Source organism: Squalius cephalus (genome assembly GCF_949319135.1).
Source record: "Squalius cephalus genome assembly, chromosome: 5".
In the NCBI taxonomy this organism is placed as follows: Eukaryota; Metazoa; Chordata; class Actinopteri; order Cypriniformes; family Leuciscidae; genus Squalius; species Squalius cephalus.
In genome coordinates, this window is record NC_137126.1 from 7,762,981 (window position 1) to 7,787,248 (window position 24,268).

The 24,268-nt window shown below is 37.3% G+C and overlaps 1 protein-coding gene across 2 annotated transcripts in view; it reads right to left on the reverse strand.

Annotated features, from left to right (window-relative positions):
* Positions 1-23,305, reverse strand: part of doc2b (double C2-like domains, beta) — a 228,462-nt gene extending 205,157 nt beyond the window's left edge. The window contains exons 1-5 of one of the 2 annotated variants that reach the window (XM_079872550.1): positions 22,913-23,305; positions 18,824-18,914; positions 18,478-18,621; positions 13,985-14,114; positions 4,086-4,172 (exon numbers count right to left, since the gene is read on the reverse strand). In XM_079872550.1, the coding sequence (XP_079728676.1) occupies positions 4,086-4,172; positions 13,985-14,114; positions 18,478-18,621; positions 18,824-18,900 (438 nt within the window). In that variant the 5' untranslated portion in view covers positions 18,901-18,914; positions 22,913-23,305. Of the gene's footprint in view, positions 1-4,085; positions 4,173-13,984; positions 14,115-18,477; positions 18,622-18,823; positions 18,915-20,053; positions 20,104-22,912 lie in introns of those variants that run through there. The other variant, XM_079872551.1, reaches the window with a different exon arrangement.
* Positions 23,306-24,268: the final 963 nt, after the last annotated feature.

A 24,268-nucleotide genomic window follows, 5' to 3' on the forward strand; every position in this document is an offset into this window, starting at 1 on the left:
ACTTATTTTGTCTACATTTGTTCTGGATAAGAAAGTAAGGCATACAGGTTTGGAATGACACGAGGGCAAGTGTTTTAGGTTGACATATAACATGCACCATCACTACTAAAAATACTAGTATAGTCAGAATTTCTAAAACCAAAGTGTGAAAACGTAAGTGAAGCCTGAGCTGACATGGAACAGGAAGATATCATGTCTTCAAGATAAAAAAATGAATAAAGGAAAGTAAATAATGTTTCAACTGCAAACCTAGAGCACTCATCTAACAGGAAGAGCACTGACAGAAGTGTCAAAACTGTCTCCAAATCCAGTAAGAAACAATCTTTTTGACAACAAGCCTCTATTTGCCAGCATGGAGCCTGTATCACATTTTGCAGCTCTGAGTTGGAAATGAAGCCTATTTTATTCACAGCGGTGCAGTTTTGTTGAACTAAAAATGAACTGCACATGTTTTTATGGACCCGTATGAAGGAAATTTTTTTAATATTTGTGAAAACTGCACTAACTATCTAGCCTGGCTAACGTCAGACCTCTTCTCATTGAGACGTGGTCTGGGAACCACATGTTCATTTTCTCGTATTTGAGGCGTGGTTTACGAATGCCCAGAGCCGTTTATTGGGCGCTACGAATGTCTATCAAATGCGCCTGTTCGTAGCTCATAGCCAATCGTTTCAATTATACCAGATGACGTATGTAGAGCGACAGAAATTCGACGAGGAAGAAGATGAAATAAACTTGCGTTCTAAACTACTTAGAACATTATCTAAGGCTGCATAGAAAGGTAACTTCGCGTCTGATGCCATGTTGGATCCATAGATATAAACAAACTGCTTCGGTGTGTCGCATAGACGTCATCATCGTCTTGCTGCTCCCTCCCCGTTCTGTGATTGGTTCCCTTTTTGAGGGGAAAATCTGGTCAATGGTGTCCAGGCTGCCTAGCAGCGTGAATAAAATCGCGCTGTGCGCAAGGCAGCATGGGGAAACCAAGGCTACTAAGTATCACACGTTCCTTTAAAGCATCTGATAGAGGAAACGTCCATTCAATTGCATCGTGGTTCTATTCTTGGAGCACAATTTAAACCTGAATCAGCTATTTGTATTTATTGATTTTTAATGTACTCGACATGATCACACTGAATGTTTTAGGCTGCATTACAGTCTGCCTGTGGTTTTGAACTATCTGAGGTTGGAAGGCTAAATGATTCCTCTTTCATCTCCTCCTTTCATGATGACCCTGAACCTTACATACACACAAACCCCAATCAACAGAGGCAGCAATTAAATTTCTCCACAAGCTTGAAGGAGCCTTCTTAAAAGAGATGAGATTTTTCTTATTAATGTCCAATAGTAAATCATCAGTCTGACCACAAACAATACGGCCTGATTCACCTTACTGTGACTACTCATTACTTATCTCATTATTGGTGTCATAACCTTTGTCAACCATCATTTTCACTTTTGCTGTTCTGCTGCTGAAAATGTTCATGATGTAGGGGGAAAATTGTTTAAAAATAGGCCTAAAAAACTACATATAACAAAGCCAAACTGATGTAAAATTTATAAGTGTAGGTTATTCTGGAAAAGAACTGTGTATTCAGTGAGAAACCATTTGACTGAAATGTCAATGGATTTGAAAACACAGTGATTAGTTTTTCCTCATAACAACAGCCTGGTGCACTCAGAGGTTCAATGGTGTTCTATATAGAAGCCTAGGGTCATTGACTCCATTTTAAAGAACTCTATATTCCAAAAATGTGAAATGTCTTAAAAGACTGCAAATACATTCATGTTCAGGTTTACAAATTGTTTAATTAACAAAATGTAATAAAAAATAAAAAAAGAAGAAAAAATTAAACCAAAACTAATTAATTTAAACTAAATCCACAAAATGATCCCATGATGGGAACTGTTAGTGGTTCAACGGATCACAAAACTCACGGTTCGGATCATATTATGGTTTTTAAGTCACGGATCAGATCTTCTCTTGGATCAGCAAAAAATAAATAAATTGGGGGGTGGGGTAATTTAGCTTTCCATTTATTACTTAAAGGGGTGGTTAAATCCCCCTTTTTACAATATGTAAAATAAGTCTCTGTTGTCCCCAGAGTTTATGTGATGTTTTAGCTCAAAATACCCCACAAATAATTTTGTACAGCATGTTAAAATTGTGTATTTTTGAGGAGCAGTAAAAACACATTGTTTTGTGTGTGTCCCTTTAAATGCAAATGAGCTGATGCTCCCGGTACAGAGGGCGGAGCTTCAAGAGCTTGTGTGTGTGTGTGTGTGTGTGTGTGTGTGTGTGTGTTAATTAATCTTTGTTTAAGCTGTGTTTTTTTGTTTGATTAACATGAAAGACAACAGCTGGTATTTGTAGATTGCTGTCACTTTAAGACCCCATGCACACACAGATCCAGTATAATGAAACACATCCGATTTCTTTCTCAACTCGTTCACTTAAAGGCACAATATTGTACGTTTTCGCAGCCAGAGGTCGCATTTTCAAAACAATAACAAAGGCGAAGATTGATGACGCTATGAAGGAGAGTGGAACAATGGGAGATGTAATTTTCACTATCCAGAGATGTATGGAATTCATGAATCATGTTCACGGATGAGGTAAATTAGTTTTTGTATTACCTGTACATTTGATCACACTATTTTATGTCATCGTAATGAATTCGCTGCAAGGAACGTGACATGTAATGCTATTTTAGCCTGTTACTGATATGTGACTATTAAGGATGCCACAATTCTCAATATAATACTGAACCGTTCGGTACGGCATCCACAGTTCAATACTGCGCTTGTGAATTGCGGTTTTACGTTTGAATAATTTATGTGCGTTTTATTTCTCTCCGAATTGACTGTTTGTGTGTGCCTGTAAGTCTACGAGCTGAGATGAGGAAACTCCTCTCCGCGAGTAAATATTCAATCACTATGCTCTAAAGTTAGGGGGCGCTTAACCATCATTCCACACTTTAACATGGCGAGCGGCGGTGAAGTGAGGCTACAGTACGAGGAAGCGCCGGCGTCTTTCAAATCCGTGGTGTGGGGACATTTTGGTTTTGCCAATGAGTATAATGCCGAGGAAGAAAAAACGGTAAACAAAAAAAATGACTGTGTGCAAGCATTGTTTTATACGTGTAGCCTACTCAAACGGAAACACTTCCAACATTACTGCACATCTACGCCGCCATCACCCAGCAATATCACTGTCTGAAGGCACAAATATGTTTATTTGAAATGGTCAATTTATGTTTACTAACTTCACGTGTTTATTTTCAAAATTTAGGAATTTATGTGTTCCCCATTTTGTACATGGGCTACCAGCAGCTGTCAGATGTCAGTGTTAATTGTATATTATACAATACACTAGGAACTAATGGACTTTTCTTAGCTTTTAAGTAAAATAAAGGAGTATTGCAATAAATCGTTTTTATTTTTTTCTCCTTAACCTCTTACTGTTTCTATTGCCTAAGCATAGAATAACAAAAAAACATCAGAACCGAACCGAAAACCGTGGTTAAAAAACTGAGGTATGTATTGAACCGTGGGCTAACTGTATTGTTGCATCCCTAGTGACTATTTGTCAAATTATTTGGTTGGTTAACACTGCGCAGTTTTCCGTGTTTAAAACAATTGTACTAAAAGTACATTTGAACGAACCCACAGTATTTGCAAGTAATGGCTAAATATTTTTGTGCAACACATACTGTATTTAGTTTCACTGCCATAGTCTTGGTCACCAGACATGATAAAAAGCATTACTGTGATAAAAACCTGTGCACCTAGACTCCAGAGTTGCAGTGCAACCAGGGACTTTCTCCCTTTGGACTTTGAGATTTTTACAAGTGCTTCCCAGTTTCGTAAGTCTGCAAAATGCTTTAGATGGTCAGAACGTGGGCAGACTGTAGGCGGTCTGTCTGAGACTGTGTTGGTTATCAGTTTAGAAATTAAATGTCTTGGAATATTTCATAATCTATTATTGGTATTCTTCATCCAAGTTCTAACTTCTGAACAACTAGTTCTTCTAAAGACAAAATGGGGTAATTTAGCATGAAGTGAAAACATTTGTAGTACTGTACCTCTCTCTGTTCACTGCAGATCTTGCAAAGCCATTGAGCCCTTTTTTGACTTCCTGGTGTCTCGATTCCGCATTTGGTGCACACCTTCTGCAACACAAACATGCATAGGTATAGAACAGGTCAAACAAACACAACCTGATAACTATTGTAAAAATAAGATTTTTACTTTTTTATTTTAAGAAATGCTCCTTTTTTAAATGGGAAAATGGCTACTGTCACTAGGAGAAAGGGGCACTAGTTAACGGACTGTGTTTGGAGTGAAGTGAAAAGGTTATTGTTAGCGCTGTCTGAGTGCAGTGAAGCTCCGGCCTCAATGATTATAGAGAAGAGTTGGCACTGCTTTTGGTACCAGCACAGTGCTAGTTTTAGACTGCTTTCATTAACCTTTGTTTGAAACAAGGTCTTAGACACGTTATTTGCACATCCCAATTTTAAATCCCCCATCTTGCACGCCAACTACTGCTTCCGTGTCCCATCCTGGTGTGATTCTCCTAATGACTAAATGGGTCCCTATCACAATATATTAAAATACTTTTTTCTCTACCTTTTTTTTTTTTTGAAGGAGAGAGAACAGTGGTGGACGAAGTACACAAATCAAGTGCTTGAGTAAAAGTACAGATACCCTAACATTTTACTCCAGAAAAAGTATCAAGTATTGCTTTTCAATTTTACTCGAACAAAAGTACTTGATTATTAATATACCCAAGTAATAATAGTAAAAAGTACTGATTAATAAATGTTTATTTATTTTGCAATTTTATATACACCATCCTACTGCTGAAAATACATGTGGGGGGAGGAGGGGGTTATAATGTAGTAGACAGACAGATAGAGCTCAGTCTGACATCATTATGAATTATTATGAATTAAGTAGCCAGCACTAGTCAATGTCCTCACTGATTATGCAGACACATAATATGTATTGATCTGCCAGTAAGAAAACGTTTCATTTTATTACCAGAACCTGTCACACTGATAACTACTACTGATAATTCAAGTGTGCAAACAAGAGGAAAAAAATAAATAAAAATACACCATATAGTATATAAAAACGAGGAAAAACGTGTTGACAAATAAACACAGAGTACAAAAACGTCACATAGGGCAAAATGTGTACAGTATGCAAACATACCAGTTTTTCATCATTTGAAGCTACAACGGGATGGGCATTCATTTGAATTATTTTAACATTGTTTAGTTTTTACCAAAAACCTTCCCCATTCGGACGGTAATATACACGTGGACATGTCCACATTCAAGCACTTCATACAATGGGCTTAAACAGCTCTCCCTTTAACAGCAGATTTAGTTTACAAACAATCGACAGTCGTGACCTAAATATGAAATTCATTTACAATAATAAATCCTAAAATTCGGCATTAGTAACTTTTTGTGCCATCAGTCGCGCACGCACTCAAGCTCGGAGGACCTCCTGTTCTTGGCTTGACTTGTGAATTTGTTTGATTGATAGATACTTTATTAATCGAAAAAGCGCATGTTGTCTACTGTCAGGGGCAATTTGAATGGTTTTGATAGTGCAAACGGTTGAAGAGTTTTGGTAAAATGAATACAGCTTGCTGGTATGTGTCGCGACGACACAGCCGGTTCTAAAGGGTTAACAGGAAATTGCATTGTCACAGTAGCTTCATCAAACACACACACACACTACACTCTCAGAAAAAAAAGGTACAAAAGCTGTCTCTGTGGCGGTACCTTTTCAAAAGGTACACCTTTGTACCTAAAGAGTGCATATTAGTACCTAAATGGTACATATTAGAACCCTTTTGAAGGGTACTGTCCCAGTGACAGCTTTTGTACCATTTTTTCTGAGAGTGTAGGCTGAGACTAAGACTGCACACTAAGACCAAAATGTATATACAGTACCAGTGATGATTATAGCACATTAAACAATCTGGTAGCAGCCAATAGGAAGGACTTCCTGCTTAAATTCAATTAACATTAATTACATCATTTTCAAAGCAGCTTTACAGGAAATGCATGAGTCCACATTACAATTTAGAGTGATCTGTTATCAGCGGTAACTGTCTAAGTTATGCATTTCAGAAAAGTACATGTACAAATTACAGTTAGCTAAAAAATGTATTAATTTAAACAATGTAATACTTTAAGGCAGAAACAATGAGCTCATTGAAGTAATACTTTTTTGTTAACAAATGATTGTGATATACAGGTTTATCCTCCGAGTAGCATAAACCTGTATACATTTCTTTCTTCTGCTGAACACAAGATATTTTGAAGAATGTCAGTAACCAAACCGTTGATGGACCACATGGACCTAAATAGTTTTTTTTTTTTACTACTATGGAAGTCAATGGGGTCCATCAACTGTTTGGTTACCAACATTCTTCAAAATATCTTCTTTTGTGTTCAGCAGAAGAAATTCATTCAGGTTTGAAACAACTTGAGGGTAAGCAAATGATGACAATTTTAATTTTTAAGTGAACTATTTCTTTAACAATTCAGTGAATTATTAACTCATCTCGCTCTGATCATTTGAATCATGGAGTTGCTGACTCGAGAACAGATTCATTCAGATGAGTCCAAATCACAAATGAATCGTTCAGTGCGATTTAACAGGGTAATTAAAAAAAAATTATAATCGAAACTTGTTCACGAATCGGACATCGCTCGGGTCTCGGAGCGGGTGACGATTTCTTCAGTTCATAATGAGGAAAGGCATGATTTTATGAAATGTAGTAGAGTAATAATTACAATATTATGCTTTGGAATGTAGTGATGTAAAAGTAAAAGTTTTCATTTAGCAGACGCTTTTATCCAAAGCGACTTAGAAATGAGGAATACAGCAAACGATTCATCGTGAAGAGGCAAATATACACAAGAAGTGCTCAAAATACAAAGTGTCAGATATTGCTGTGAGTAGCATTAGCTAGAATAGGGAGGGATTTAAAGGAAAGTAAAAGCATAGTATTTTTTTATGATGAGGTTAAGAGCTCACAGAAGAGTTGAGTTTTCAGCTGTCTTTTGAATATTTTCAGGGATTCTGCATTCCGGATGAAGGGTGGACAAACATAAGAAAATTAAATTCAAGCTATTTTTTTCTCTGAAAAAAAAAAAAAAAAAAAAAAGCATACTCTATATACATTCAAGTTTTAGCTTCTTTACTTTGGTTACCAGTTCATTTTCGGGTTGATTTTAAGATCTTATTATTGCTATATTAAGCATTTGGCAGCTAAGTATTTAGCAGAAGTTAGTTTAGCAGAACCTCATGAAAAAGTCAGAGGTCTCATTCTTGTAATAAATTGTTGGCTGTTCCAAGATTCAGATGTAAAACAAATGGTGAAAGAAGTTTTGCAGTGAAGGCTCCAATGCTGTGGAACAGTCTGCCCAGGAATATTAGATTCGCTGAATCTGTGTCTATTTTGAAGTATAATTTATTTGTAGACTTGATTAATTACTTTGTTAATAAATCTTATTGTGTTTTTGGATCTTACACTTTATGGAGTATTTTGTGTTTGTTTTATTAAGTTTTCCTGATATTGTATATTTTGTAATTTGTATATTTCTTTTAAATTACCATATGTAAAGCACTGTATTTATCTTTATTTAATTAGTTTAAGGCTACACTTTATTTTAAGGTGTCTATGTTACAGTGTAATTATACATTTAAGTACCGAGTAATATTAATTAACTACATGTACTTACTATAGGGTTAGGATTGAGGTTTGATTTTGGATTAGCTGCATGCAATTATGCATCATTTATAGTTATTACACAGTAACTACATGTAACATGGACATATTTATAAATATTTACATTATAAATATGTGCTTAAAACAACATACAGGAAAGTGTTATATTGTGCACCACTGTTATTTAACACTTGTTTTTAAGATTACATTTGATTTGCCAAGTTTACCTGCAAGATAACTGGAAATGAAATTAATGTGGAAGAAAAAAACATGTCCACCCTGCTGATTGTGAAAAGCATCGTCCCCATCCACACTAAAATTAAATTACAGTGGGAGATATTACTGTAGACTCTGATGGCTTGGTTTTTAAGAATCAATTTGAAGTTGAGGGCTGTGATACGCCGTAGTAATAAGAAAAGAGAAAGAACCTTTAATCAGGCTTTATGTAATAGAAGACAAACACTAGATTGAAGTGCAAGTAATTTAGTTTCAGCAGAACTTCTATACACTAAAATTGCTTTGAGATAGAGTGAGCGAGGGAGGAACAGAGAGAAAAAATGTGTTCAATTTCCGTTAAATACTTCTAAAGATCCCTCTGTGAGCGAGAGCCATCTTTAAAGCTGCCGTAAGCGGTTTAATACCATGCATAAAATGTCCTTACTGCCTGACAGATATCACTGAAATGGGTGTCTCGAGAAATCGCACTTCACTCTGTGACAGCTCCAGGATCTACAAATGGAAAAAAATTAACCTGACTGCAGCCTGCATGTCTTAGCCAATCAGAAAGCTTGGAGGCAGCCTTCTGCCAACCTCAGCCAATGGAGTGAGTGTGGGATGTTTATGTATTTATTTTAGAGGAACAATAGTATAAATGGAGAGTGTTTGGGAAAAAATAAACCTATTCTGAAACAGTCATACTTAGTCACCATGAAATCAAAATGATCAAAAAAAAAATCAGCCTGATAGTAACATTTTTGGGTGAACTATCCCTTTAAGCAATTAAGCAACTACAAGACTTTCAGGAAAAGCTTATAAGAACACACTAGCATTAAATGAGAAAAGAAAGTTGTGAGCAGTGAGCGTTTTAACACGAGCTGCCAACAGATTCCAAATCTATATCGTATGTGTGCAGCGTGAACTGTGACTGCTGCGCTCTCGGGTTGTTAATGAGCAGCGGCAGCAGACTGACACACCCCCATTTAAAACGGCCAATAGAAAAGCAATAGGCTACTTTTTTTTAATGAACGTTCTGGTCATGAACCTTGATCTGAAGGAGAACAAAAGACATCACCTTAGGTCAGAATCAGCGAAAAAAATAGCAAACATTTTTCTTTTGTAATTTATCATCAGATGGACAGATCATTTCTCAGGGGAGGCAGGGCTTATTCTAGGGGAGGCACTGCCTCCTCCAGCCTCCCCTAGACACACCCCTGGAGAGGAAGAGCAGGTTTTGCATTCTGTGCCCAGGATAAAATTAACATTATTACAATGCATTCCCATTACACAGATATAATGCATGTTCTTTGCTATAGTAATTACAGTGGAAACTATAAGCTCAATTTAACAAACAAGCACCTATTTGTCAAGCAGATAACAGATTCTTAAACATGAGAATTAGTTTGATAAGTTGATAAGTTGCAAAGAATGATCCGCACTACAAAATGTAGTTTTATATTCCCTAACAGCAACATTACGCAATAGCAAAAAGTGGAAAAGCATAATAGGACCCCTTTAAAAACAGCCAATGATCAGGCTCGTTTATGTCCTGCCAATCAAAAGGGTGCGGAAAAATGTGTCAGACTGCAACTCATATGCTTAAGAAAATCTCTCGTGTTGAACTTAGGGCAAGTTAACATGACAATAACGCATTAAAAGTTAGAAAATAGCTACATAAAAGTAGGCTATCTGAGCCTTGAATCACCCATAGTTCAAGCCAGGGTTGCCAGGTCCACGTTTTTTCCCAACAGCAAACATTTTTGTTGTGCGCCTCCCATCCCTTGATCGCAAAAAGTTTTGTGCTAAGTCTCATCTTTCAAATTGTGTCCATTAACACGAAATTCAAACAATAAATGGCTTTATGACACTCTTTATGACGTGACTTGACAGATCGCTGTAGCGCCTCAGGTCAAACAGCAGCACAGAGCTTGAGTCTTTTCTTCCACTTTAATACAAGTTATATTTTGAAAAAACATGCATTAATATCAGAAGGCATGTTGAAGGATACAGTACAACTTACCAAAATCCACATCATGTCTCATGTAATCACTCAATCTAAGTTTCAACTGCAGAAAGATATCAATAAAACAGCTTGTGAACAATGTCACTTAACATTGCATTTACCTCAGGAAAGTCATCCGATGTTCAGTTTGTTAGTTAGCTATAAAAATACACTAAAGGAGTTTATTTACTTTTAAATTATACATGCATGTTTGAATAAATTTGCCATGAAGTCAAGTGATTATGAAAACTACCTTATGTGCAATAAACATTTCAGTTTTTTGTGAGCAATTATTATATCTGAAAATAAATAGCAGTTGAATATTATACCTCTGTTGTGAATTGTAACCTCTAATATTATAGTGTAGCAAATGCAAGGGTTATTTTGCAGCATTATTTGGGAGAGATATTTTTTTCCTTAAAGGTCCCATGGCATGAAAATTTCACATCATGAGGTTTTTTTAACATTAATATGAATTCCCCTGGCCTGCCTATGGTCCCCCAGTGGCTAGAAATGGCGATAGGTGTAAACCAAGCCCTGGGTATCCTGCTCCGCCTTTGAGAAAATCGGGCCAATCTGGAATCTTCCCCTTATGTCGCCATAAGGGGAAAGGTCACCTCCCCTTTCTCTGCTTTGCCCGGAAAGAGAATTTGGCCCGCCCATGAGAAAATGAGCTACGCGAGCGTGATATTAGTTTTTTCCTCGAGAGACATCATGGTTTGCAAACGAGCGAAGCATGGCAGTTGCTCAGTGTTTGGATGTACAAATGAACACAAAAATATTTTTTTAGTTCCTTCATCCGAGCCTCTGAAGAACCAGTGGGTTATGTGAATTTCTGATGTGTAATTGTTCAAGATCAGACAGATAATCTTTCTCTTAATCGTAAATCAAGCCAGTGACTAAAATATCAACTTCACCTAGTTTCTCTTGGTAGGATGAAAATAATCTTACTTAAACTGTGATTAATATATATACAGAAAGCGATCAAAGAACAATCCCTTTTCAATCGCCCAAGCTGTCAATCACACAGCGCGAGTTTATCTGGACACTTGCCAAAACTCGTTATGACATCAATGACGCTGTTACGCTGCACAATGAAGCTCTTACTGTACTTACCTCATGTTTGCATTGGTGAAAGCATTAGTGAGGGTGCAGAAACTGCGTTGCAATAAGATTGGTGAATCTCTAATTGGAATGTTATTTTTTATTACTTGGCCCACCTGACCCGCGGATTATACGCAGTGTCTACGGATATAACCACGATCGGCATATTACTACTGTGCACATAATTTTTTCAGATTCATGTACCTCATAATCTTTAATCAAAATAACTTTGCCTCCCTATTGCAGTGGCATCTCTTCTCTGATGCGTACAACCTGTCACTCACATGAGATCGACCAATGGCAAACCATCTGATCAATTCCTATTGGACAAAATCAATTCCCGGCCTACATTTTTTCTTGTTCAAGAAGCGGTTTACTCAGATATATATGTCACAGCAGGGAATACAACAATACTACAACAACTGTTTCATGCCAACTTTAAAGGGATAGTTCACCCAAAAATGAAAATTCTGTCATCATTTACTCACCCTCAAGTTGTTCCAAACCTGTATGACTTTCTTTCTTCTGCTAAACACAAAAGAAGATATTTTAAAGAAGGTTGGTAATTAAACAGTGGCTGGTCCCCATTGACTTCCATTGTATTTTTTTTTTTCCTACTATGGAAGTCAATGGGGTCCATCAGTCGTTTGGTTACAGACTTTCTTCAAAATATCTTCTTTTGTGTTCAAGAGAAGAAAGAAAGTCATACAGGTTTGGAACAACTTGAGGGAGAGTAAATTATGACAGAATTTTCATTTTTGGGTGAACTATCCCTTTAAGAAGCTGATAGGCTGATGATTATTTTTTATGGCAGCTAACCAATAAAATGGCTGATATTACAATCCAAAATCATTTTATTGAAAAGAATTTCAATTAAAAAACTTCATCACAACATTATAATGTACAGTATAAAAATGGATAATCATTTTAAGATTGCACTTAACAGTGTTATTAATTAAATTATTAGTGTTTATAGATTAAAGTCAAGTGAGTGTTAGATGACAGCAAAGGTAATCTAAATGTAAAAATAGATCAATCGAGCATGCATGCACAATTAAATATTCAATATCAATCAATACAGATAAGAAAGAAAAAAAATGTATCTAATATGAGCTGAAAACAGATAAATTGTGCATCTCATACTCAGTTATGGTTTGTTTCTCACCCCAAGTATTATATTTCAGCATGTAACTCAATTTGTACCTCAGAGATGAATAATACTTCAAAACATGCAGCTCTTAGTGGAATGATACTTTTTAAAGCAAAAAGTTTTTTTTTTCACCTGGCGGATGACAAAACTGCTGATAATCAGCCTAGTAACAGCCTAGCAACCATCCAAATCAGAATATCAACTTGCTAAAAGCCCCTCTGATGACCATAGAAGGCTGTAATGCTCCAATACTAATCTAATTTCAGCAATAACCCAGCATCAGATCCATATGGTATATGATCAACACATATCTATTACACAGATTGTAATTTAATGACTGAACACAGAGGCATGATCTAAGAGCAATCTAATAACAATAATGATCAATTCATTAATTTCCCCTCCACTGTGATTCCAGTGAGGTTTAGAAACAGCAGCTGTTGAGAATGATCACAGGTCATGAGAGAGCAGGAGTGATGTGAGCTCGGGCTCCCTGTAACAGATGCTCTCTCCTCACTGGCACAGACCTGCTGTTAAGGACCTCATTCAGTCTTTAGCACTCCTTAGTCCTGTGTCAAGTCACAGTGTGTGTCTGTCTCGAAGTAAACTACAAACTGTAATCCCAAAGTTCAGTGGAAAGTATCTGTCTGATGCCAAAATGTGCAGTGACAGTAAACTATTGTTTATAAGTTACACACTGCCCTCTTGTGGCTTGATGGCTTTTCTAAATTCTAAATTGATGAAGTTCAAATGGTGCACAGAAATCTTAAGGCATGTTGCATTTTAAAAGAATAAGCATGTTTAAAGAAGGAATATTGTACAGATAAACCCATCTGACTAATAAAAATAACGTGGTTCATCTTGGTCTGCCCTAAACACATCTTAATCTAATCAGAAATCCAAAACCACGATACTTAAAACCCATATTAAACTCCTGAGGGAACACATGATGCATGCTCTACAGGGTTTTTTTTAAAACTTTTTTTTAATGCAGTATATATTTAATGCAGTAATTATTGTAATTAATGGGGTTATTATTTAATATTTACACGAATTAGATGTAGATTTCAGACATCTTCACTTTTATCATAACCTATAGGTTAACTGAGTGAAATCATTCAATTTGATTTCAGTGTTACTATTATGACATATCTTCAATTGAAAATATGCCTGTATACAAGTCATACAATAATATTAACTTTCAGATTAACCTCTTTTACTGGGATTCTGCTTGTTTGTCATTGGTTATTCAATTATTGTCAACTAAATTGTCAAAATATAATTTTACATAGTGTATTTAGTATTTTACATTAAATGACACTTGAAAAATGAAGATTATTAATAATAGTACCTTGAATAATAATCAAGGTACTAATTAATAATATTTTAATATTTTACATTTTGTGCTAACTAAATTAGCAAATGTTTCTATAATAACACATTCGCTGATGCATCATCATCCAGCACATGCTAAACTTATGACTAAATATGTTAGTTTAAAAGTAAATCCACATTTGTTCTTAAGGGGGGCATCTTCCCCCATGTTACCCTACAGTATACACATGTACTGTGCACAGAATGCAAATTTCCAGTATGCACAGATTACTTTCAGACCCTGCTTGAATATACAGCTCTCTGCTGCCACTATGTGGTGTCTCAGAATCACTGCATGAGCCCAAAGATAGTAACTGCAAATGACTAAACAGTGAGAGTGAATGGTAGAGAACATGGTTATAACATATAGACTAGTTTGTACCATGCAGCAGTCCAAACAGAGGACGGACGAAGAGCCCAGCAGACCAAACTGCTCTCCACACAGCAGACACCGTGAAAGGCCGTTTCCCACTGCAGACCTCCTCATGTTCTCCAGGCGCTCCACTAGACCCCTGAAACACACACACACACAAACACACTCATCTTTATTTAAAAGAACATAACTGACATATCTTTACATATCAACTTAAGGTGTACACCTGCTGTCACTGTGAAATCTTTTGGTCCTTTAAGACTGATATCCTAATTATTTGGGGTCCCAGAGAACCCCTATGCTGCATGCTGTTTTTTAATATGTATAAATTAACTTATTTAATAGTGAAAAAGATACATCATGGTTACCACAAAAGGTCACACTTTAGATTAGGGTCAATTCTCACTATTAACTAACTATTAACTAGACTTTTGCCTCAATAAACTCCTAATTAGTGCTTATTAGTAGTTAGTAAGGTAGCTGTTAAATTTAGGTATTGGGTGGGATTAAGGGATGTAGAATATGGTCATGCAGAATAAGGCATCAATATGTGCTTTATAAGTACTAATAAACAGTCAATATCCTAGTAATACTAGTTAAAAGTAACCCTGGAAATCCAGAGTTCTCGCGAGAGCACAAGGTGAATTTGCTCAGCGAGTTACTCTGGCGTCGAGTAATGATGCTCATTAAATATGCCCCTCGATCTGAGCTGCACCAATCACATCGGGTTATCTGATATAGGCGGGCCAGAGGCGAGATGACGACAGCGCTGTGACGTCGAAGTCATTAGTAAACATTGCAAGATGGCTATGGATGAACACCAGTTGTTTGAAACGGCTTTGGCCACTACAATGAACGAGTTAAACTTGGCTTTTTATCTAAAAGAGGAACAGAAGACGCCGCTCGAATCGTTCCTTTGCAAGAAGGGCGTTTATGCTGTTTTGCCGACCGTATACAGTAAGAGTCTAATCTACCAGTTAGCTCCGCTGGTAGCTAAGGTATGGGGCTTGTTGTGATTGGTCGTAGTGTTATCCAATTGCGTGCAGTGAGATTTTCAAATGCATGCTTGGTGCCGCCCCTCGAGCTGGCCGATTTTCATTAGTCGACGCCAGACCATTAATCTTTCAGATTTAGGTCTGGATTTCCAGGCTAGTTAAAAGTGAGAATTGGACCCTGAACTAAAGTGTTACCCTACAACAATATTGGGCAGTTTTCAACATTGATAATATACGTTTCTTGAGCAGACTTAACACTGTTATGCTAATGACATAGATTTATTTTAGCACACCTCCCACCTCAGTGTTTCTTCAACTACTAAGTGGCAAACCACTTTAACTCTGGTAATACGAATTGGCTCTAAATCTGTTGTGTCTAAACCATCTGAGGTGCGTTTCCCAAAAGCATCATTAGCCAACTAAGATCTCAAGTTCCTTCGTTATCAGCAAAGTTCAATGAGTCAGTGTTTCCCGAAAACATAGTTCCAACGAACATTCGCAAACAGCATCGCAAATTTGCGTGGTTGGAACGACAGCTCTCGACCTGTGGTTAGAAGCATAGTTTCTTGTTTGCATGACATGGACTCAATAAATCCTTATCTTGAGCCAAATAAGCAAGCTGACATTCACAATCTGTATCTTTTATTTAGAATACAAATGTCATTTACAGCTTTTAGTTTGTCAAGAGATTTAAAGCACCGTTATTTGAAGACTGCGCATGTGCAAACGTTCCGTCTAGAACGGAAGAACAAGCCTATGATTAAATCTGGAAATAAAGCAAAAAATATCAAAACATCTATCATTACTTCGATCTCACACAGGTTCATTAATAGAAGTTATGACTCCACCACGTGCGTGACATTCTTAACCAGCGTGGTTGAACGACCACTTTGGGACAGTATGGTTTCGGGAAACAGTCGTGACTAGCTGTTTGATTTCTTCAATGATGCATCGTACTATGGAAATTAAGCAGCGAGTTACATTGTTGTATGGGAAACAAACCCCTGGTCCACTGATTTGGATGGTGACTTGATAATGCCCTTTTACCACAGTTTGAAGTCTTGGTGTTCTGCTTCGACTCCACTCTTCCATTTAAAGATCACATTGGTGAAGTGGCAAAGATAGCTTCTTTCAACCTACATAATCTTTCTCGTCTTCGCTCCTCTGTTAGGCTGCGTTTACACTTGGCATTAACATGCGATCACCGTGATCCGATCAAGCAGATCAGATCATAAGCCAATCAGGACACGGATCGTTTACACCTGTCCACTTTAAGTGGCTTCTGTATCTGGATAACAGATCGGATCTCGCATTCCCGCGAAAAAAAAAAAGAAAAAAAAAAAAAAGATGGCTCTGGTGCAAAGTCGACCTGAAGTGGTGGGTTTTCTTTTAAAAACAGTTTTCAGTCGGGGTACATTTTACAAATCTCGCAAAATGAGGAGGATGAAGAAGCTACAAGTACTAATAATGTGGATAGATGCCATAATGGAAACGGTACAGAGAAACATATGAGAACGTTGCCAGTTGTGGAGGGAAAAATGCACGTTCTTAACAGAAAATGAATGGTTCTAGAACTTTAGGGTGCGAAAGCAAACATTTCAGTATATTTGTGATGTAGGCTACTTCGCACTCGACTGTATCGCAAAACCACACAGCTACAAGCAGCAATTCCTGGAGAGAGGAGGGGGAATAATGACAGTGGGCGGGGTTTTGTGTGACGTCCACGTGTGAATGCAGACACAATGGCTGGATTGCGTTTACATTATACTGAGATCTGATCACAATGCGTCCTCGACTACCTCCGAACCTGGACACGCTGATCGGATAACATTCCGATCAGAAGCGCGTTTACACTTGTCTTTTCAATGTGTATGTGGACAACATCCGGATACAGGTCGCATGTTAATGCCAAGTGTAAATGTAGACTTAGTCAGCAGGATGCCGAAACTGTTATACATGCCTTTGTCACATCTCACCTTGATTACTGTTACGGTTTCCATGTGTATAAACTTTTCAAGGTACTAATTCTCAATTACAAAGCTCTTCATAACCTTGGTTGGTCCTTCATATTTATCTGACTTACTTCAACCTTATGCTCCTGTTTGTTCCTTAAAGGAGAACTCCGGTCAATTTTAACATTGAGCTCATTTTTTTGTAAATTTGGAGTGCTGTCAGTACAGAGAACAACGACAAAAATCGGTGTTGCCTACACCGTGTTATCCTCTTTTTAAAATTTGCACCCTGTTGACTTCAATGGGGCAAGTTTTAAACCTGCTTTTAGCCTCTTAACATCCTTGATGTGTCATTACAAGTGCCCAGCCATGTGAGTGATTCCTTCAGAGTGAACACGGTGAATCTGACTGCAGTAGATGTGCAATATATGAATAAAAATGATGTTATTTCAGCCAGTGCACATACCTGTATTTACATCCTGTTTTCGGGTGAAGTCCACAGTAGTCGATTGTCGAGTTCGGGCGCATGATCGTACGTACTAAACCTATGCGCGTGAACTCGACAATCGACTACTGTGGACTTCAACCAAAAACAGGATGTAAATACAGGTATGTGCGCTGGCTGAATAAACATAATTTTTATTGATATCTTTCACATCTACTGCAGTCAGATTCACCCGCGTTCACTCTAAAGGAATCACTCACATATGCAGTCTCTCAGTGTTGTGGCTTCTAGGTTGTGGAATGTAGTTCCTCAAAACATCCGTCAAACATCCTCCCTCTTAAAAAAAGGTTTTCTCTCTGAATATCATTCTTCAGCTTTCGTTCTGTAAATTGTATCTTGTTATGGATAGCCTATATTATTTGTTTGTATTCCTCTATTTGTTTGTATCCCTAACCTAACTTTGTAAGTGACCTCTGTATTTTACTCTTCAGCACTTGGTATGTTTATTGTGCTTTGTTATGGATGTTTATTTGGTTCTGTTCCTCTAACCTATCTTTGTAAAGCGACCTTGGGCTTTTGAAGGGCTCTATATAAATAAAAATGATGATTATTATTATGAGAATTAATCTGGATTTATTTTTTATTTTTTTTGCAATCACAAGAATAAATTACATTTTAAAATGTATTCATATAGAAAAGTCATTTTAAATTGCAACACTAGTTCACAATTGTACTGTTTTACTGTTTTAAGTGACGTCTTTCAAAAACATTGATAAACCTCACAAAGACTCCAAACTTTTGAGGAAAAAAAGATAAAGTATTACATATACTGTATATATCTTAGGCCCAGTGAGGCCTCAAACAGAATGTTTTTTGATGTGGCATTTTAAAAAAACTTTTTAAAACACGAAGCATAAATCTCATTTATAATCAATAAGGGAAAGTCATTAAGCCAACCTGACAATATCAATTATTGTTTTTTGAGCTATTAAAATTTAAATCCCTTTAAATTCAGAATTAACATCAAACATCAGGCTCAAAGTGTTTATCTGACTGGACAGAACAAGGCATGAAAAAGCACAAATGTGATGTAGTGTGATAAAGTCTCACCCAATCCGGTGTTGCTCAATGAGCTCGAGCTGCTCAGCGCGGTGGATGACACTCATGATTAGATCCAGCTCGGTTTTCTTAATTGTCTGAGCTTTCCTCTGTCTCTCTGACTGAAACGTGTGGATAGACCAACCTGTATGTAACCTGGGTGGAATCCAGTCACATACAAGAGAAAAAAAAAATCAAATCAGAATCAGATCAGTGAGAAATGAATTGTTTTATTAATGCAAACATGTCACATTGAAAAGACTTATCTATTTCAACACACATTACATTGGGTGGTTTGTCAAATGACATGCTGAAATACAATTTGCGCAACAGAATAAAAAAATTAAAAAACACCTACTTTGCTCGAAGCGTTAGTTGTCTGTCATTGGGACAGACCCACTGCTCATTCTCACTGCCAAACATTGTGTCTGTCATGTTTCACTGTAGAGCTGTAATAGAGCAGAATGACAAGTCTAAAATCATAAAATAATCAGGTATTTTATAGAGTAATAGGTTTGAGAATGTAATCGTCAGGATATATATAGGTGAATGAAATAGCATTCACCTTCAACGTCACAGCCGTTCATTGGCTTTGACAGGTATTGTCTGTTCGTTGTGATAGAGCTTACATTCATTAATGTGAAAGTGGAAGGACGCGGCTCAATTATTGGATTATTCGTCTCACAACACCTGCCAAATGAGTTTCAGAGACCAAACACGAAGACATATTGTGCTGTCTGTCTAACATAAGAGTCACTTAAATGGAATAATATTATATGCGTACTGCATTTACATTTAATAAATAATTGATGAGTTACATGCAAGTTAAATAAATAGTTGTGTAACGGAAACAATCCCCACAATAAAAATATTACATTGAAATTATTTATAAATTGATATAGAATGTATCATTATTATTATTATTATTATTATTATTATTATTATTAATAATAAGAGGCCTTAAATCACAGGCAAATGATGGGGACATCATTTACTGTTGACACAGCATTCATAAACTTTCTGCATCACCACTCATGTACTGTAACTGTATTGTGCATAAATTTAAGTTAAAGCATCTACCTGACATTCTCTCATTTCCTTCCTTTCTAACACACACACACACACACACACACAATCTACCCCTTTATGGTTAACCAGGGCAAGTCTGTTTACTTTTCCATGAGGAGAACTACATTTTATTTGGCTCCGCTGCACAGGCCTCGGGCACAGATAACAACAACTCCAAAAAACTACTTTGTTACACAAGCACACTTCACAGTAAAGCATTCCCTCTCAAACTAACACCTGTAATTCCAGAGAGAGAAAACTTGAAAGCTGCAAACCCTGGTATTTCCTTGAAGGAGTAGAGATATCAAACATTCCCTTTTCCTATTACAACCTCCAAGTTACACGTCCAGTAGGATATCAGAGAAAAAACACACACCTCTAACTATTACATTAACTACAGGTCTCTGACTCCAGGCAAGGCACCTTTTTTGAAAACATCAACATTCAGGCATCTATTCAAGTCCAATCCACTTAAATGCTGATAGAAAACAGGCACAGACAGTCAAGAAAGAGTGTTTACCTTACAAGAGGACAGACAAAGTGGCGTTACTGCAGGCTTTGTCTCAGCATAAGAAAGTGAGAGTAGAGGAAACAAGGCAGCAGAGGAGGAGGAGGAGGAAACTCCTGATTACACAGATCTCAGATCAGGTTCGCTGCCTCTCTTGCAATGGGTCAGGTCACATGACCAGAACACATTTCATCCAAAACATCCTGCTCCTCCACTGATTACAGTGATTGAATTAAGAAACAAAAGAGTGACGGTGATGAAGCGAAACGGAGACAGGCCACCAAGGTGCTAGAGGCTAAAGGCTTTACTATTGACCTGGCCTTTAAAAATCAGTCAATATAACTCACAGTAATCTCATTTGCTTGGCCTGCTGAGGCACTAAATCATTTAGAATAGCATATTAAAGGACGACTACGTTGTAAAACTTCTTGTGGAAAACAAAGTATCAGTGGTGGTCATGCAATTAAGTCGCATGGTAGATCAACAGTTACAAAGATCTCATACAAACCTTATGAAAAGTGTCTGATGCCCTCAGCTAGCTAGTAACTACAGAGCCGAGTTAAGGCTGCTCTGACTGCCTGCTCAAAATTCTGTGTAAAGACATATAAAAGCCAGACTAAATTATGCCTGCTCAGACCCACCTAGCCCCAAAGTAGCGTATACAGTTGTAATTGCTGTGTAAACCCATTTATGCTACCTCAGAGCAACATTTTAACTTACATGTAGTCTGATGCCAAACTTACATTGCAAAGGTGGCATAAAAGCACTTCTGAAGTGGCATTTAGGTGTCTTTCCACATTTAATTCTGCTCAGATGAATGCATTTATACAGTCACTACGGCTGTATGCTTTGATACTAGGGACTGAGCTGGGTCAGAGCAGGATTAATTCATTCTTAGTTTTATGCTTACTTTTATTTAATCTTTTTAAACACCCAAAAATGAAAATTCTGTAATTACTCACCCTAATGTTGTTCCAACCCCGTAAACTTTCATTCATCTTCGGAACACAAATTAAGATATTTGTTTGAAATCTGAGAGCTGGCTCACTCCTTCATAGGCTTCTATGTAATTTCATTCTGCCGGCCCAGAAAAGTTAATAAAGACATCGTTAAAATAGTCCAGGTGACTACAGTGGCTCAACTTGAAGTTTATCAAGCGACGAGTATACGTTGTGTGCGCAAAAAAAACTAAAATAACGACTTTATTCAACTATTGATTTTCTTCTGTGTGGGCCTCTGACGCGCGTTCACGAGAGCGCCACGACGCATGCGCGAGAACTGAGATGATGATGCTCACAATCATTTGATGGGAAAGTGTGAAAGGTAAGCCATTCATTTTGCGGCATTAGTAAGGCACTTTTACGTTTTCTCGTTGGTTTCTCACGATTCGGACACCCAGGAAATGCACACTTTAGAACCATTTTAAACACTACATACATCGAGACCCATCTGCGTCATCTTCTCAGTTCTTGCGCATGCGTCGTGGCTCTCGTGAACTCACTCAGAGGCCCACACGTAAGAAAATAGTTGAATAAAGTGGTTATTTTTGTGCACAAAAAGTATTCTTGTCGCTTGATAAACTTAAGGTTGAGCCACTGTAGTCACCTGGACTATTTTAACAATGTCTTTACTAACTTTTCTGGCCCGGCAAAATGAAATTACCTAGCAGCCTATGAAGGAGTGAGCCAGCTCTCAGATTTCATCAAAAATATCTTACATTGTGTTCTGAAGATGAACGAAAGTCTTGCAGGGTTGGAACAACATGAGGGTGAGAAATTACTGACAGAATTTTCATTTTTGGGTGAACTAACCCTTTAAGGCTGCTCTGTGCCTGCTCAAAATTATGTGTAAAGACATAATGCAGCATAAAAGCCAGACTAAATTATGCATGCTCTGACCCACCTAAGCCGCTTGTAGCAAATTTACACTGCAAAGGTGGCACAGAAACGCTTCTGAAGAGGCAATTCTTTACTCAGACTCAAAGGTGGCATAAATACATTTACACAGCATTTTTAACTTTTTATACAAGGGGCTTGGGTGGGTCAGAGAGCATACATAATTTAGTCTGGCTTTTATGCTGAAGCTTGAGCAGGCACAGAGCAGCCTTAACTCAGCTGCCTTTGTATAACAATATGGAGGTAATTTTGCTGTGTAAATGCATTTAGTCCACCTCTGAGTGTGTAAAGACACATAATTGCCACTTCAGGAGAGCTTCTGTGACACCTTTGCGGTATAAATTTGCCATCAGATGAACCCTATAACTTAGGTTTTATTAGCTTGTTCGAATTATTTCAGGAATTCAGACAATAAAAAAATAAGCCAATAAAACTCTATTTGCCCACTTAGCCACTCTTGTAAATGTATGAATGTCATTGCCAAATAAACAAAAAAGAAAGTGTAATTTACTTACAAGAAAAAAAACACAAAGAAATTTTTCAAACTAAACACTTTCACAAAAGAAGTTTTTTGGGCTTTAAGTGATAAAACAAGCACATAAAACTATTGCATTATTTTCTAGTGACCATGTTCACGGTTATTGTGATGAACTATATTAGCCTCTTAATTATGATTACTCTGCTAGCACACGTGTAAACACTAAAATCACCTTGAGAGCAGATGGTTAGAAATAAAGCGTCTCAGAAAAGAAAGTGAAGTTTGAAAAAAAAAAAAAAACTCTAGCATCATTTACATGGTTAAATATCTTGTTTGTTATCTAATGCAATCCTGAAAATCTTCTTTAAAGTCTATGCAAAAACCGTGAATTTGAAAATGTCACATTGGTTTTTGTAAAAAACAAGCTTTTATTCCCAAACAAACAACATAAATGATAACCAACAGACGGTCTAAAAACACAGCAAGTGCAAGCCTTACTTTTGAGACGTGGTGTTTCCATCAGAAACAACAGGTTACTTATGTTCTCCACAAATTCTGTTCAGCGGTCGGACACAAACCCCCATAGGCAGTGTCCAAGTTGTGCGAAGGCAAAAAGGTAGCAGGTGTCACAGAAAATCCAGTGGATAATAGTGTGAAGAGGTGTTTATTGTGCGAGCGCGAGTGCTTTGAGGTTTGTTGGCCGCTGTGAACTTGAGCCACACGGTTCAGTTTATCTTCAACTCTGTAAAAAATGTGTGAGGGGAAAATCTGAGGTCACACCTTCAGTTCCTACTACAGGCACAGCAGATGTTGGAGAGCTGACCACGTGCTCGCTCCCGGGCAAACGCGCGCGGCACATATACGCGGCGCGTGCGAGTTTCCACGGAGAAAGAAAGAGGAAATATGGTGAACTGTTGGCTTTTTTCTTTCTTTATGTTAAAGTTACACAAAAAATATTTTAGCGGATTGTCCTGCTCAATAAAACCACGGAATACAGCCTACTTCAAAAGTCAAACTGCGTTTATTGTAGTTTTTCTTCTGTGGTAGAACGGGAAACAAAATACACCAAGTAGACGCCAGATTATTAGCTACTAAACACTGTGCCTGTGACAATAAATACAAATACTTAAGAATTTTAAAGCATGAATTTAAATTAACTTTCTAAGTCACAATGCAATCAAACTTGGATTTTTTTTCTTTCTTTTTTTTTTTTCTGGGCATCTGCTACCTGCCACGAGGCCTGTCTCTCTCCTGGGTATCTTAGCAACAGGAGCTTGTGGGAAAAAGCACAGACAAAAAATACAGCTGGTCTTATGCCACCAATAAAATGGTTATGTTTAATATTGTAGACTTGGAATTAAGCCTTTTCCCCGTTATTATTTGATTCACGGGACCGGACACCAAGAAAATCTTGCCAAGAATTTTTTTTATTCTTATATGTCAGGAGAGAAACTCTGAGATGTCATGCCAGGTCTATGCGTTTAGGTGTTTCTCTGCCGTAGTACAGTAAGGATTTAGCTTAAATACACAACTGAGTGACTTCAAACTTCCTTGTAAGGTAGAAAAACATGTTGCTTATGTTTAAAAATGGAATGTATACCTAATGCTTACACATGGTACAATCCACTATCCCTCTGTGTACATTAGTGGTAAACAAATAGTACATTTGCATCAGTTGAAACATTCCTTGCCAACTGTACGAATTTGAAGTATAAACCTCATTGGAACATCTCTGCTCAGTGAACGTAGCATTGCACATATACCTTTAAGCAGAATATATAATCCTCCTGTCTAAAATATGTTCCTTAAACACATGTGTCCATGCAATCTATAGTCTAACTCATGCATTTTAAA